The sequence below is a fragment of the Centrocercus urophasianus genome, unplaced genomic scaffold, assembly GCF_019232065.1.
Source record: "Centrocercus urophasianus isolate 14NV4802_14NV808 unplaced genomic scaffold, USGS_Curo_1.0 seq_14, whole genome shotgun sequence".
Classification (NCBI taxonomy): Eukaryota; Metazoa; Chordata; class Aves; order Galliformes; family Phasianidae; genus Centrocercus; species Centrocercus urophasianus.
In genome coordinates this window covers 17717850-17732090 of record NW_024884586.1, presented here as the reverse complement: position 1 = coordinate 17732090, position 14241 = coordinate 17717850, and the positions used below count along the sequence as shown (strand labels likewise).

Below are 14241 nucleotides of genomic sequence, written 5' to 3'. Positions count from 1 at the left end.
ACTGTGTTAGATATTAGGTCTGCTCTGTTTGATTCTGTGTCACCCTGCTGTTCTGGAAGGAGGTTTTATTACATTGTGTATAATTCTGTCTTACATAGCAACTGTTACTTAGCAGTTGCAAAACTGTATGAAACTATTTCCGTGTTCCTTCCCCCAAATTAATTTATGATGTCTGTTTATTTTTTTTTTAATATGTATATTGCAGAGAGAGAACATCTGGGGACCTTTTTTAATAATCTCGCCTGCATCTACTCTTAACAACTGGCACCAGGAGTTTGCCAGATTTGTTCCTAAATTTAAGGTAATAAGAACATACAAGACAGTTCTTTTAGATTTTCTCAAAAGCAAACTGTTTGTATTCCTGAATTCTTTGGCGCATCTGGGTGCCTCGTTATCTTGCAGTTTCATATTCTGTAATGAGTCTGGTTCTGATATTTCTCCACTGTCCTGACTTTCTGGAGTATTCATTTATCTAAAATATCTAAAAAATATTCCTTCTTGAATCATATGATTTTCATTTTGCATCAGGACTCCATCTTGATGAGGGAATTGAAGTAAGCAAGGGGTGGATGTTCAGTTCTATAGTGTGTGGTCCTGGCAGTCGACCCAAGAATAATGTTTCAGTCTTATGCATCCTCTTCAGAGCAGTGTTTTCAGTCATTCCTATCAATCTGGTTAAATAAGACAAAGACTGTGTAGATAAAACCAGAATTCTAAACAAACCAGAATGAGAGACAGTGTTCTTAGAGAAAAGTAGAAGAACCATAGACAAGCAACTGGGAAGAAAGAAAAGAGAGAGTAGTGAAGCACAATTAGGTAAGAACAAAAAGCTAATAGGAAAATAAGTCATAGCCTTCAGGTGTGTAGTAATTGTGAGAAAATAGTGATGTAGAAAGCAAGAAACAGTCAGTTACTGGAAAAACAAGCTGCTTACCTGTACTCCAGTGAAAAACATTTGAGTGTTTGGAAGGAAGGTTTGAAAGGAATATATATCACTGAAACAGAAACAGCCTTTTAGAATTAAAGGTAGACAGGTTCAGAAGCTTATGGTTACAGCTGCAAAGAAGAGATTATGGTTTAAATGTTTGAGTTATTGACAAGTTAATGTTTGTTATGAAGAGATCATGATTAGGTTTTGTAAGCACAAGTAATTTTAATTCTTACGAAGAATTTATAAAGCCAACAAATAAAAACCACCCACTTATAACTGTAAGAGCCAATATACCAGTAATGCCCAGGCTGATTGTTTGAAAGCTGTGGCTGCTTAATGAGGTGTGGGAAAAGAGTTGGAAGTATTGCTGTAAGTAATACTTCATTTCTTGGTTCCAAAACAGTAGGGATCCTAGCTTAAAACCTGGAGTAGAAAATATGAGAATGATTAGCCAACACTGTCTATTTACTTTGCGTAATTTGCTCTGACCAGTTAATTATATAGAGTAGACGAGTAACTTCCATGCTTTTTCTCCAATACAGCAAATATTTCAAAAATGCAGCCAGGATGCTTGAGACCAGAGAGCTATCTTTTTTTTTTTCTTTTTTTTTAATAAATAATAACAATAATTATTATTATTATTATTGTAAGCATGGTTTTCCCTGTTTCTGTTATTACATAGCTGTTTTGTGGGTTAGCGTAATAATACCACATTCCTGGAACAAATTTTATTTAAAAAAAATTTTAAGCTTTTGATTGTTACTGATTATAACTTTTACCTATTTTTTGAACCAGTTTTGTTCCTGCTTCTTACCATGTTGAAACTCATAGTCGTTTACTCTTATGGTAAATCACAGTGAATTCATTTCTTCAGGTCCATGGCAGAATATGTAAAGTATGTAAAATATAAGGCTTAACTTGTTTGCTAATCTCATGGGTTTTTTTTATAACATCCTTATTTCACAACGATTGCAAGAATGTTCATCCAAAGGCATGTTGTTTGTATAGCAACTTAGAGCTTGCTTGCTGGAGGATGGAGATGTTTTACAAGCCCAGAAACCAGCACTCCTGACTTTGAGTCTTGCATTGTAGTCCTTTCATCAGACAGACGATGGCAGTGCACAATTAGTAACTCTGGCTGCTTTCTGTTCACTGCAAAGATCTGTTCTGAGCAACGGGACCCATAAAACTCTGAGTTATAAATGAATGGCCAGATTTTTTGTATTGTTACTGACTTTCTAAAAATCGTTTTGTTATGTCTAGACTAGATGTGTTACCTTTCATCTCTGGAAACAGTACGAATCCAACAGAGTTGGTGTTATTAGGAAGAAACAACAGGGAAAATTAAGCAGGAGAGCAAGCCTTTTAGTTATGCAGAGACTTGTTTCTTCCATGAATAACGTATCTGTTTTCATTTTTAGAAACATTCTTCAGGGCGTTTTTAGATCAAGATATGCTGTCTTTATATTAGGCATAAGACAAATGATAATTGTTTCTTGGAATTATGTTTCTAAGAATTTTTTGAGTACTTTCTGATTTTTTTTTCTGCATGATAAGAAAGATCATTCCCTTTTGGTTTTGAGGAAAGCTGTCTTTCTGATTTGTAGAATGCATAGTATGAAATTCTAAAGCGAGTACATCTTTATCGGAAAAGTAATGTTTTTATATTTTTATACTGTTCCAGGTGCTACCTTACTGGGGAAATCCTCATGATAGAAAGGTCATTAGGAAGTTCTGGAGTCAGGTAAATTTGGCACGCCTGTGTGATTGGACCATCTTGGTTATTTGTGCAAAGTAAAACAAACCATTAATACACTTCATTATGCTAAGCAGTGTGTGAATAACAGTGCTGTTTCTTCGTCCATGTGGTAACCTTTGTTAATATAGTGGGGTAGAAGACCAATGTTTTATTAGAGAGCAACACAGTACGCCACAATTTAGGGTAGTATGATATCAGTTGATGAAACTAGAGCCCTAAAATTAAGCAGGCTGTTTTAATGTCAGGAACTGTTTATTCAAGTTGGATAATTTAAGTCAGAATGCCCAAGGCTAGCATCCCTGCAGACCTGTCAGATTGTTCCTAACTTAATATAAGTAAACAGCGTTTTGTAGAGTTCAACACCTAGCTCTTGTTTGGTGCATTAAGAAGCATCTGAAATTGATCAGGGACTAATGGACTGAAGTTCAGATCCACTAGTTTAATAACCTTGCTGTAGATATTTTGAAAAGTCAGTTGAGGAAAAATGAAGTAATAATGAGAGAAAATTATGAAATAGAAGTCTGAAATTACAGCATGGACAGGTGAACTCTTCACAGTGTGTTTATGTTATATGGACATTTGTTTTTTATTTTGTGTTTATAGAAGACATTGTATACTCAGGATGCTCCTTTCCACGTGGTGATTACCAGTTACCAACTGGTAGTACAGGATGTGAAGTATTTCCAGCGAGTGAAGTGGCAATATATGGTGCTGGATGAGGCACAAGCGCTCAAGAGTAGCTCCAGGTAATAAATGAACTGGAAAAAAATCTTTTCTTTCTATCAATCTCGTAGAGGAATATAGAAGGTACAAAAACTGATTGTTACAATTGAAACAGACAGGAGACTTCAAGTGTCTTAACATAGTTTAAGTATGTACATAACTCCAACTCTGTGACAATGGAATGTTCCACAGTATTTCTCTTCCAAATATGTTAACGTAATTAAAGACTAACTGTGGAGCAGAAGTATGAATGAAGTACAGAACAGTGAAAGAAAATGGTATTAAATACTGTTCATCTTTGTCTTAGCTACTCATACAATTCTGCCACATGAACAGTCTGTAGTCTTTAATGCATATTGCTTATGTTTCTCCATTAAATGCATCATTTTTATTGCTTTTTCGATGGCACTTCCAGGCCTTCTAATGAAATTAGATCCCTGTGAATGCTGTCAGTTGCAGTAAAGCCCAATCTTTTTCATAATACTCTGTGCCAGAAAGCTTTATTTTCATTTCTGTATAGAGATGTGTCCATTTCTACTTTTGTAGATGCTTTCTCACAACTTTTTCCCATATTGCCACTGTGCACATCAAATCTCCATTTCCATATGCTGGAGACTCTTTTGGATGGAGACTCATTCAGACTGAAATCTGCCCCTCCAAGACTGTAGCATACAGCTCAGTACTCTTTCCGCAGTGGACTTAGTGTTGTAAAGTCTGAAAAATACACAAGATTACAATTGATAATAACTGTTTCTCTTGGGAAGTTAATTATTCTGGTGATAAGAGTTTATTATCATTTGTATTAAAAGTGAGTTAAAACATAGTTAGATAAATAAAATAAATGATGTTCATTCCTTTGTATTTTGTAAAAGGCTACTTCCTTCTGTAACTGCCTTTTGAAAGTCTGGGCAGTAGCTGTGATGTTATTACCCAATGACCTCCAACAAAACATTTGGGAAGGTCACTAGAAGCAGCTGGTCTTAAAGTTCTTTATTTTTTATATCCTACAAAAACAATTCTCATGTTTTTTTTCTCAATTCTATTCATCAGTGTTCGCTGGAAGATCCTACTGCAGTTCCAGTGTCGAAATAGATTGTTATTGACGGGGACCCCAATCCAGAACACAATGGCTGAGGTATTCATAGGCTCACAAGAGCTGGCTTTGCTTTATCACAAGATTATGTCCTAAATGTATGTGAGCAGTTGAGAAACCTCTTGTCTTTGTGCGGGATCATGTCTTGCCCACCATTTGCCAAGAAAACCCCCTAGGATCAGACCTGTTAGGGCATAGTCAAATAACAGTAAAACTGGAGATATCTGATAGTAATGCCTAGGTTACAGGATAAAAAATAGCTCTGGTAGCTGCTGCTTCTGCTGGCTGAAGTTATTGCTGTACATTTCTCACTGCTTTCTAGTGATGTTGATATATCTGGAATGGGGGAAGAATGTGGGTGGCCAGCAGGGACAGGGAGGTGATTATCCCCCTCTGCTCTTGTGTGGCCCCATCTGGAGTACTGTGTCCAGGTCTGGAGCTCCCAGTGCAAGAAAGACAGGGAACTGTTGGAGGGGGTTCAGAGGAGAGCCACAAAGATGATCAGGGGACTGGAGCACCTCCCCTGTGAGGACAGGCTGAGGGAGCTGGGCTTGTTCAACCTGGAGAAAAGAAGGCTGCAGGGTAACCTCATTGCAGCCTTTCAGTACCTAAAGGGTGCCTACAAACAGGAGGGGAATCAACTCTATGAAAGGGTTGATAACTGCAGGACAAGGGGAAATGGTTTTAAGTTGAGGGAGGGGAGATTCAGGTTGGATATCAGAGGGAAGTTCTTTACTGTGAGAGTGGTGAGGTGCTGGAACAGGCTGCCCAGAGAGGCTGTGGATGCCCCGTCCCTGGAGGTGTTCAAGGCCAGGTTGGATGGGGCCCTGGGCAGCCTGGTCTGGTATTAAATGGGGAGGTTGGTGGCCCTGCTTGTGGCAGGGGGGTTGGAGATTCATGATCCTTGGGGTCCCTTCCAACCCTGTGATTCTCAGTTAAACAAATAAGTAAAGTAACTTAGCTCATAAAGAGCTGCAAAAATGTGGGATCCTTAGTTACCTTATCCACAGCAGGATGACTTATGCTCTTTTTTTTCTTCTGCCTTGTAGCTGTGGGCCCTGCTGCATTTTATCATGCCAACATTGTTCGATTCCCATGAAGAGTTCAATGAGTGGTTTTCTAAGGACATAGAAAGTCATGCAGAGAACAAATCTGCCATTGATGAAAGTGAGTGCAGCGTTTGATTATGGTGGTTTTGTGTATTGAAAATCTATTGTCTTTTCCAGCTACCAATGAATAAACTTTCTCTCATTCTGTCTATGGGAAATGTCTTCTAAAGCAGAGTGTACATTAGTCAGATTGGAACATTGTGATGTATGTCCACCATTTGTCAAAATTTTTGTTTCTGACTGTATCATGCATAGTGAACAGAAGAACACGTGGTGAAGGTGTTGGCTTGATACCTGTCTAATCCTCCTACTTAGCAATGCAGGAGAACAAATACTTCAATTATTGTAAATTTCTTTAGAGCCCATCGTTTTGTAGGCCTTGAGAATATGTTACAAGCTCTCTAAATAAAAAGGATAGAAAGCACTGAACACCTTTTGAGCTTGAGAAGAGAAGTATAAAAATTATTTGCTGGAAAAAAGGAATAAGTTTCACAGTAAGTTTCAAGGGATAATTATGTTGAAAAATCTAGCTACATAATATAGGTAATTTTTGATTGGAATAGAACACAGCACAGTTGGGTCTTGCCACTAAGGTGAAGGTTTTAAGAGTTCTTAAATAACCCATACTGTGTGCTTCAGGAACTCATATTAGGGAACTGGCTGAGCAGTAAGTAGGAGGACACAATATGGTTTCCTTCTCTGGTGAAGTAATTGTTCATTTTTCCTCTTCCCTTGTGTTTCAGACCAGCTATCCCGCTTACACATGATCCTGAAGCCTTTCATGTTGAGAAGAATCAAGAAAGATGTGGAAAATGAACTGTCAGATAAGGTGAGAAAAAGTATTGATCCTTAATTGGAGTATTTCAGCTTTATTGTCATAGCTCTGTTATCACATCTGCTTTTTACAGGCTAATTTGTCCCTGTGTAACCTGAAATTTGGTTGTAGATTTTTCACAGACCTGCTTCTGGCATCACATTCCAGTAATGTCATTAGGCATGAATGTAACTTAAGAACCCCTAATTAGTTCACTTTTTTTTTCTTTTCTTCTGGGGTAAGCATTCACTATTACAAGTAAAAAATAAGTCTGTTTAAGGTGACAGTAGCATCACTGAGGTGAAAGAGATTAATACAGCAGTGTTTGGGTGAACTTCGTGAAGAATTTGGCATAGATTTAGGACTCCTTGCTTGCTTGTCTCGAGCAAGATATGCATAATGGCAACATCAGGCTCTTCTCTCTTGGGTTGTAATTTCTTCTTAGTGGTGCTGGATGGACTTGTGAACAGTGTGTCTCATGGTTTTGGGACTACTGACTAAGAGACGTGCTTTTTTTGATGTACTTGTTAGTTTCAAAAGTGGAACTCTTCTCATAAACACTGTTATTATGTGACCTATTAGTTGTCTTTATCGTGGGTTCCTGACGACTCCAAATTGGTAACATTTAAGAATAGAATAGCACAACTGAGGGCAAAATTTAAGCTGTTCAGCTGCAGCTGGTGTTTTCAACAGCTTCTTAGGACTGTTGTCTTTGTTGTGTTCATGTACTTGTAAAGCTCTGTCTCATATTGTTAACTAAGCATTCTGAAACACAGCTGCAGGTTAATTGCTTTCCAGGCTGGATCCTGAAATGCAGATATGAACACAACTGCCTGTATATATATATTTGAGAACACTAAGATTTACTTAATATGAGTTTTCCCTTCTTTGCACTGATGTGGTCGTGCTCTGCCTCTGAGAGAGAAAAAGCTGAAACTTCATTACTGTTTTGCAGATTGAGATTCTTATGTACTGCCAGCAGACAAGTCGACAGAAGCTGTTGTATCAAGCCCTGAAAAATAAAATCTCTATCGATGACCTCTTGCAATCTTCAATGGGCACTACTCAGCAAGCACAGACCACTACTAGTAGTCTCATGAATCTAGTCATGCAGTTCAGGAAGGTAAGGCTATTTTAAGTAATAATTTTAAAAGTATATTCCATTGTTAACTCACAGCTAAAGTACAACTTCTAGAAAACATCATATAAAAAAACTTACAGCATAGGCATGCGAATTTTCATGTGATTCGTTGTCTTTCTGGAGCAATGTTGCACAGTATTGGGGTAGAAGAGCTTCAGGCAAATGCTGCTTGCATCTGGTTCCATATTGGTTGTTGAAGACGTCATTTACTTGGGGAAGAGAGGGAATAGCTGTGAAATAATAGGAAAATATATGATGCAGTGTTCAATTTGAACAAATGTACCAGAATGGCTGTGAAATTCTAGCCAATGTTAGAGTGAGCAGTAGTGATAGTTGTCTTGGGATGTAAACATTGCATTAGCCTGAATTCATCTCTTCTTTCTGTCTGACGTGCTCCCTTACAGGTGTGCAATCACCCAGAGCTATTTGAACGACAAGAAACTTGGTCTCCATTTCACATCTCCTTAAAGCCATACCCAATTTCAAAGTTCATCTACCGTCATGGACAGATCAGGGTCTTCAACCACTCACGGGACAGGCAAGCAACTCCACTTCCTCTCCAACTTTGTATATTTAGTAGTATGATTTAGACTTATTTTAGCTTTGTAAGCACTAATTAACACTGTTACCTGGTGAACTTAAACAGTGTTTGCCAAGCAATGCATTCCTAGTTTTCTTTCATTTACACAGCTGTTAAGCATCTTATATCTGGTGTTCCTTCTTATTGGAATTCTGATCATCAAATATTCCTTTGATTAAATAAGAAAGCAAGTAAAAGGAGTTCAGAGTTATTGCTGATGATGTATAATGGAACTATCTTTAACAGAATTTTAGAAAAAAAATGTTTTCCCTTCAGTGGTTTTTCATGTGTACGGAAGCTATCAGTATCTGCATGTAGTGACACGATATATTCTATGTACTTGTGCACTGACAGCTTTTAATGCTTACCTTGGATGAGTAGAAGCTGCCTGAGTGCACTTGGCTGATTTTTCTGACTGGCAGTTCCTGAGAAGTCTGTTTTTATAATCAGTTTGAGAATGCTCAAGGCAGAGATGAAAAAGACATGTTTAAAGATGTGACTAACTGTTCTGCAGCATAAAACGCAGTTCAAAAAAACAGTGGTGTTTCTCACTGTCAGATTAACAGTAATGCACGTGCACTGCTGATGCTATGCAGTTCCAGTTATCCAGAGTGCAGGAATACTTACAAAAAAATGGAATTACTGATTACTTTACATTTTTTGCTGTGTGATTGAATGCTATATGCATTAACACCTTCTTAGTGCTTTTGTTTGTTTTGTTGCTTTCATTTTCAGGTGGTTACGGGTTTTACTTTCGCCATTTGCACCAGACCACATCCAGCAGTCTCTCTTCCATAGGAAGGGTATGTTTATGGTCCTGGGAAGCAAGTTGGGTCACACGCTTGTATGTGTGGTGTAATGTTGTTTAGGAACAGAACTGAAAGGTCAGATCAGTTTGTCCTCTGAGATAATCTGATTGGAATTTGTTAGAATTCTTCTAAGCTTTGTACCTGAAGAGAAGTCAACCTGTATTTTTCATGTAAGGAGAGTATGGAAGCAGGTGGAAGGATGTTCTACAGACTTTAGTCTCTGCTTAATCCTACTTCAAACTCTTCTCCTATACCTTGTATTTTTTTTTTTAGGTTACTTTAGTGGATTAATGCTGCCTCTTCAGTTTAATGTGAGAATTCAGAGAAATCTTGGATTCATTTTAATACAATCTGTAGTGTATGTTACACTGCTAATTTATTTCAAGTAAGAAGTAGGAGAATGCAGATGACCTGGGATCTAACTGAGAAACAGAAAACTAAATAATCAGTTAATATTGATAAATATAGTTTGTCATTATAGAAGAGTGAATATTTTTTACTAAAAAGAGTGGGCTAGATTGCTCAGCTTCTCAAGTGGGGAAAGTTTTAGGAGAAAAAAGCAGAAGAGATCCTGGCTGTATAACTCTGATGAAGTCTGTTAGTGTGGACCTACTTAGCCATGCAAAACTTTTCAAATAAGAAGAACCAGGTGCAGCAAGAACAGTCTGCACTCATCTATAACTCCCTAGATTTGGAGTGTCTTACTAATTATTCTGGTGTAATGATATTTATATTAGGCTTATTTGATATTCATAATAGGCTTTTTCTCAGGTACCATAAAGGGAAAATTATTTTGGATATATAATTTTTTGTGTAGAAGTTAAACATAGAATCATAGAATGGGTTGGGTTGGAAGGGACCTTTAAGATCTAGTTCCAACCTCCCTGCTATAGGCAGGGACACCTCCTACTAGACCAGGCTGCTCAGAGCACCATCCAGCCTGGCCTTGAATACTTCCAGGGAGGGGGCATCTGCAGCCTCATTGGGCAACATTTTCCAGTGTCTCGCCACCCTCACAGAAAAGAATTTCTTCATACTGTCTCTGAATCTATCCTCTTCCAGTTTAAAACTTTTTCCCCTCATTCTGTCACTACATGCCCTTCTAAAAAGTCCCTCCCCAGCTTTCCTGTAGACTCCTTTCAGGTACTGGGAGGCCACTATAAGGTCCACTGGGGCCTTCTCTTTTCCAGGCTGAAGACCCCAGCTCTCTCAGCCTGTCCTCGTAGGGAAGGTCCTCCAGCAGCTCCAACAGCTCCATGTCCTTTGTGTGCTGGGAGCCCCAGAACTTGGTGCAGTACTCTGTCTGGGGTCTCATAAGAGCAGAGGGACAGAATCACCTCCCTCAACCTGCTGGTCACACTTATCTTGATGCAACCTGGGATACGGTTGGCCTTCTGGGCTGGAAGCGTACATTGCTGGCTCAGTGTTGAATTTTTCATCAACCAACACTCCCAAATCCTTCTCAAGACTGTTCTCAGACCATTCCCTGCCTAACCTTTGTCTGTGCTTGGGATAGCCCCAACCCACGTGCAGGACCTTGCACTTGGCCTGTTGAACTTCGTTAGATTGGCATGAGCCCACCTCTCAAGCCTGTCCAGGCCCCTACCGATAGCATCCCTTCCCTCTAGCATGTCAACTGCACCACTTAGCTTGGTGTCATCTGCAAACTTGCTGAGGGTGCACTCAATCCTACTGTCCATGTTATCTACAAAAATATAAAATAACACCGGTCCCAACAGTGATCCCTGAGGAATACCACTCATCACCTCTCTCCTCTTGGACACTGAGCCACTGACCACAACTCTCTGACTGTGACCATCCAGCCAATTCATTTATCTAGCGAGTCATCCATCCATCAAATCCATTTTTCTCAGATTGGTGACCAGGGTGTTATGTGGAACAGTGTCAAACGCTTTGCAGATGTGTCTGTTGCTCTTCCTTTATCCTCCGATGCTGTAACTCCATAAAAAGTTGCATAAAAATACATGAATAATGTTGGAAATAAAGGTCACATAGATGGACCTGAAAAGCTTTATTAACAGTGGGACATGTCTTCCCTGCTCTCCACTGTACCTGTTGCATCCTTATCCTTGTACTCACTCACTTTCCCCTACTGGTTCCTACATCTCCATCCAACATGTTTGACTCACTGGTTGGGTGAGAGGGAGTATGTTTGGCAGACTGTCCTTAAGAGTGTATGTTCTGGTTAGCTCTCTGGGAGATTTGTGGTCACACTAGCAAATGTGTAACTGCCTGCTGATTCCTTGTAGGTCAAATAAATGTCTTTACTGATAGCATGTTTTTCTGTCTTTGTAAATACGCTTCTCTTGCCCAGACTGGAAAATGAACTGTAACTTGGGATTGGGAAACAGCAATTCAAATGTATTTTTCAGAATTTCTAAGAGATCTGGGTTAAATTAGGATCTCCTGTTTATTCACTCAGATTTGCTGTATTAGAGAATGTGTATCTTTAATGGAGTTTACCACAGTTGAAGTGTATTCGTTGTTTTTAGCGCACATTGTTGGGTGTCTGTAATATGTCCTGGCCTAACTTCAGTATTTCTGTGACATAGGCATCAATGAAGAAAGCTGTTTCTCTTTCCTCCGGTTTATTGATGTCTCGCCAGCAGAAATGGCAAACCTCATGAATCAGGGACATTTAGCCAGGTGAGGACATTTTTCTCTCTCTTAATAATTATAGGAAAAATACAAATGTTGTTAAGATACTTCTGTAAACCTGTGTTTTCTGTGCCTCCTAATATTTGTCATTTATCTGTCATTAAGGAATAAGTAAACTTGCAGAGTTTTCTCCAGGTGCAGGGCACCATTATGTGAAGTAATTTTTAACGCTTCTGTCAGAGGAAACCTCTATTACAAAGATTTTACATTCCAGATATACAAGATGGTCGAAGGGCAAGAGAAGAGTTTGCTTAGGATCACGCTGTAGGTTGTTGGCATTATGAAGTACAAAATCCAGACTTGTAAAGAACATTTTGCTGTAATGCTCATCAGTTGTACTTGAGTGTATATTTAACATATGTGGAATAGGCTTGCACTGTGATAGTTGTTCGTCAACTCCAGTTCATATTGTCTCTTCTCCATGTGTCCTGTTTAATATAAATTTGAATTCCATGGTACCGGCTGAGAATGGTGGATTTTTAATATTTTGAGCTGTCTTGACTTGGAAAGGGAAGTGAATCTGTTTAAGATGGTGTATTCCATAAGTGACAGTACTATGGCTGACATTTAGTAGTGGCTGTAAGAATTTTAAGATAAAAAGCAAGAATATATTAATAAATGAAGGTGTTTTCTTTAGGGCTTTGTTTTAGTCTCTTATTGTTGCAGTTATTTTGGACACCTGGTTTTTCACCTGTGTTTTAGTAGCAGTACAAATTTCTCTAATCTTTGTGATAAATTCTGCATTTGTTATACAGGTTGCTGTGAGCAATACATACATGGAATAATTTACAGAGAAGTCAGAATGCAATTTTTGGAAGTAGTGGCTAACTTGGACTTGACCCTTTTAAATGAAGTGTACTTCCAAGTGTATTCTAATTTCATCATTTGGGTTCAATTTAAGCCATTTTAGAAAAAATAAAAATAAGAATAGTATAATTAGCAGATGTCTAGTGAAAATAATTGCCCTCAAGCCAGAACACTGTCAGCCTAAATTTCTGGGAAAAAAACAAAAACCATTTGTGAAATTATTGTTGTGAAATATATTCAAGCTTTTGTTTCACAAAATAGTGAATAAATGTGTCTGCTGTGGTTTGTTTCAGATGGTTAGCTCTTTTCCTGTCTCTGAAAGCCTCCTACAGGCTCCATCATTTGCGCTCCTGGATGGAACCAGAAAGAGAGAAACAGCAGGGCTCACACTGTCTAAAGAACAAGGATTTCTTGCTTGATGTAAATTTCCCACTGTCTTTCCCTAACTTGCACAGCTGCACTTTGCTGCAGGTAAGCAAAGTAGAGATGTAAGCAAATCCCCATGAGGGAAGAATGGTGAGAACTTCTTATTGTTACAAAACAGAAGGAAACATAAAATTAGAAACAAGATAACTTTATTAGTTCTCTCTCTTAGATGAAGTTCAGAGTGCTGAACAGAAAAATGGCTTGACTTCTGTCTTCCTCTTGTATAGCAATACATTTAAAAACTTGCTACTTAAAAATAAATTAGTTGATTAGAAATCTTAAAAATATTATTGGAGTAGCTGAACTAAGCTCTTCACTTGTTGGAGGCAGATTCTATGTGTAAGCTTGTAAGTTTTTTGTAACTCTAACTGAAACCACTGTTTCTCAAATTCAGTACATTGTTGCAGCAACTGGGATAATTGGAGGCTACATTCAGTCTAGCAATGTTTTGGAGCTGGTAGACAGGCATTATCGATGGTCATCTTTCTACTCTGACATTTGTTTCTGCTGCTGGCTAGTAGATTACAGATATGTTCATTTTACTGTGTAATGCAAGATCATTTTCTCTAAGCCTTACTCTAGGATGTGGGTGAATGTTTTGTCACGATCTAGTTGTTGATTTCTTGAGTTATAATTCCATCAAGTTGTTTCATTGGAAAATAAAATCAAAAAAAGATTAGCATTAGGGTCAGGAAAACAGCTAGCATATAGCTGAAATTCTCCTTTAGTGACAGTTATATTTGCAGTGAAAAAATCTTTTCTGAAACAATGAGATCTTGCCAGATTTCTCTGGGGAATATTGCTTCACTTCATGAGTCTGCAAGGGGAAAGGAGATAGCCAGAATTCAATTGAATAGCGTGTGGAGGAAGTTGAAATTGAAGACATGTAAGCAGTAGGAAACCAACCTTGAGCCTGGTGTCATGTTTTGCATCGTTAACAGCAAAGCCAATAAAATGAGCTCTCCTAGTTATCAAACAATGATCAAGCCAAGTGAGTGTATGTGCCAATTAACTCTGCCTGTACTGGTGTTTAAATATTCTGTAATTCCCTGTCTAGCATGATAAAACGTCTAAACTGAGGATTTGCTTGCAAAATATTTTTTTAAGTTGTATTTAGCCATTTGAGTACTATCTGTGTATTGTTTGTATCTCTGAAACTATTCTGTAGCTCTGTCCTCCCTTGAGTATGGCCAAGGAAAACTTGTGTGTTGTGGAAAATGTTGCAGTCTAACAGAAGGAAAGTAATAAGTGGATAGACTTGAGACTCACCTGTACCACAGTCTGGAAGGTCTTAGATGTGTGATTTTGTTTCTGCAAATAAATCATTTGCATTGATTCATGAAGCTGTTACTGGTGTCTCTGGGGTTCCC

The 14241-nt window shown here is 38.3% G+C and overlaps 1 protein-coding gene across 4 annotated transcripts in view; it reads left to right on the top strand.

The window, feature by feature from the left end:
* INO80 (INO80 complex ATPase subunit) overlaps positions 1-14241 on the top strand; it is a 62276-nt gene that overhangs the window by 19098 nt on the left and 28937 nt on the right. For all 4 annotated transcript variants that reach the window (XM_042813967.1, XM_042813965.1, XM_042813966.1 and 1 more), the window contains 11 exons: positions 206-301; positions 2616-2675; positions 3294-3436; positions 4464-4548; positions 5556-5673; positions 6359-6444; positions 7385-7552; positions 7975-8108; positions 8886-8953; positions 11533-11626; positions 12739-12916. In XM_042813967.1, the coding sequence (XP_042669901.1) occupies positions 206-301; positions 2616-2675; positions 3294-3436; positions 4464-4548; positions 5556-5673; positions 6359-6444; positions 7385-7552; positions 7975-8108; positions 8886-8953; positions 11533-11626; positions 12739-12916 (1230 nt within the window). The remainder of the gene's footprint in view (positions 1-205; positions 302-2615; positions 2676-3293; positions 3437-4463; positions 4549-5555; positions 5674-6358; positions 6445-7384; positions 7553-7974; positions 8109-8885; positions 8954-11532; positions 11627-12738; positions 12917-14241) is intronic.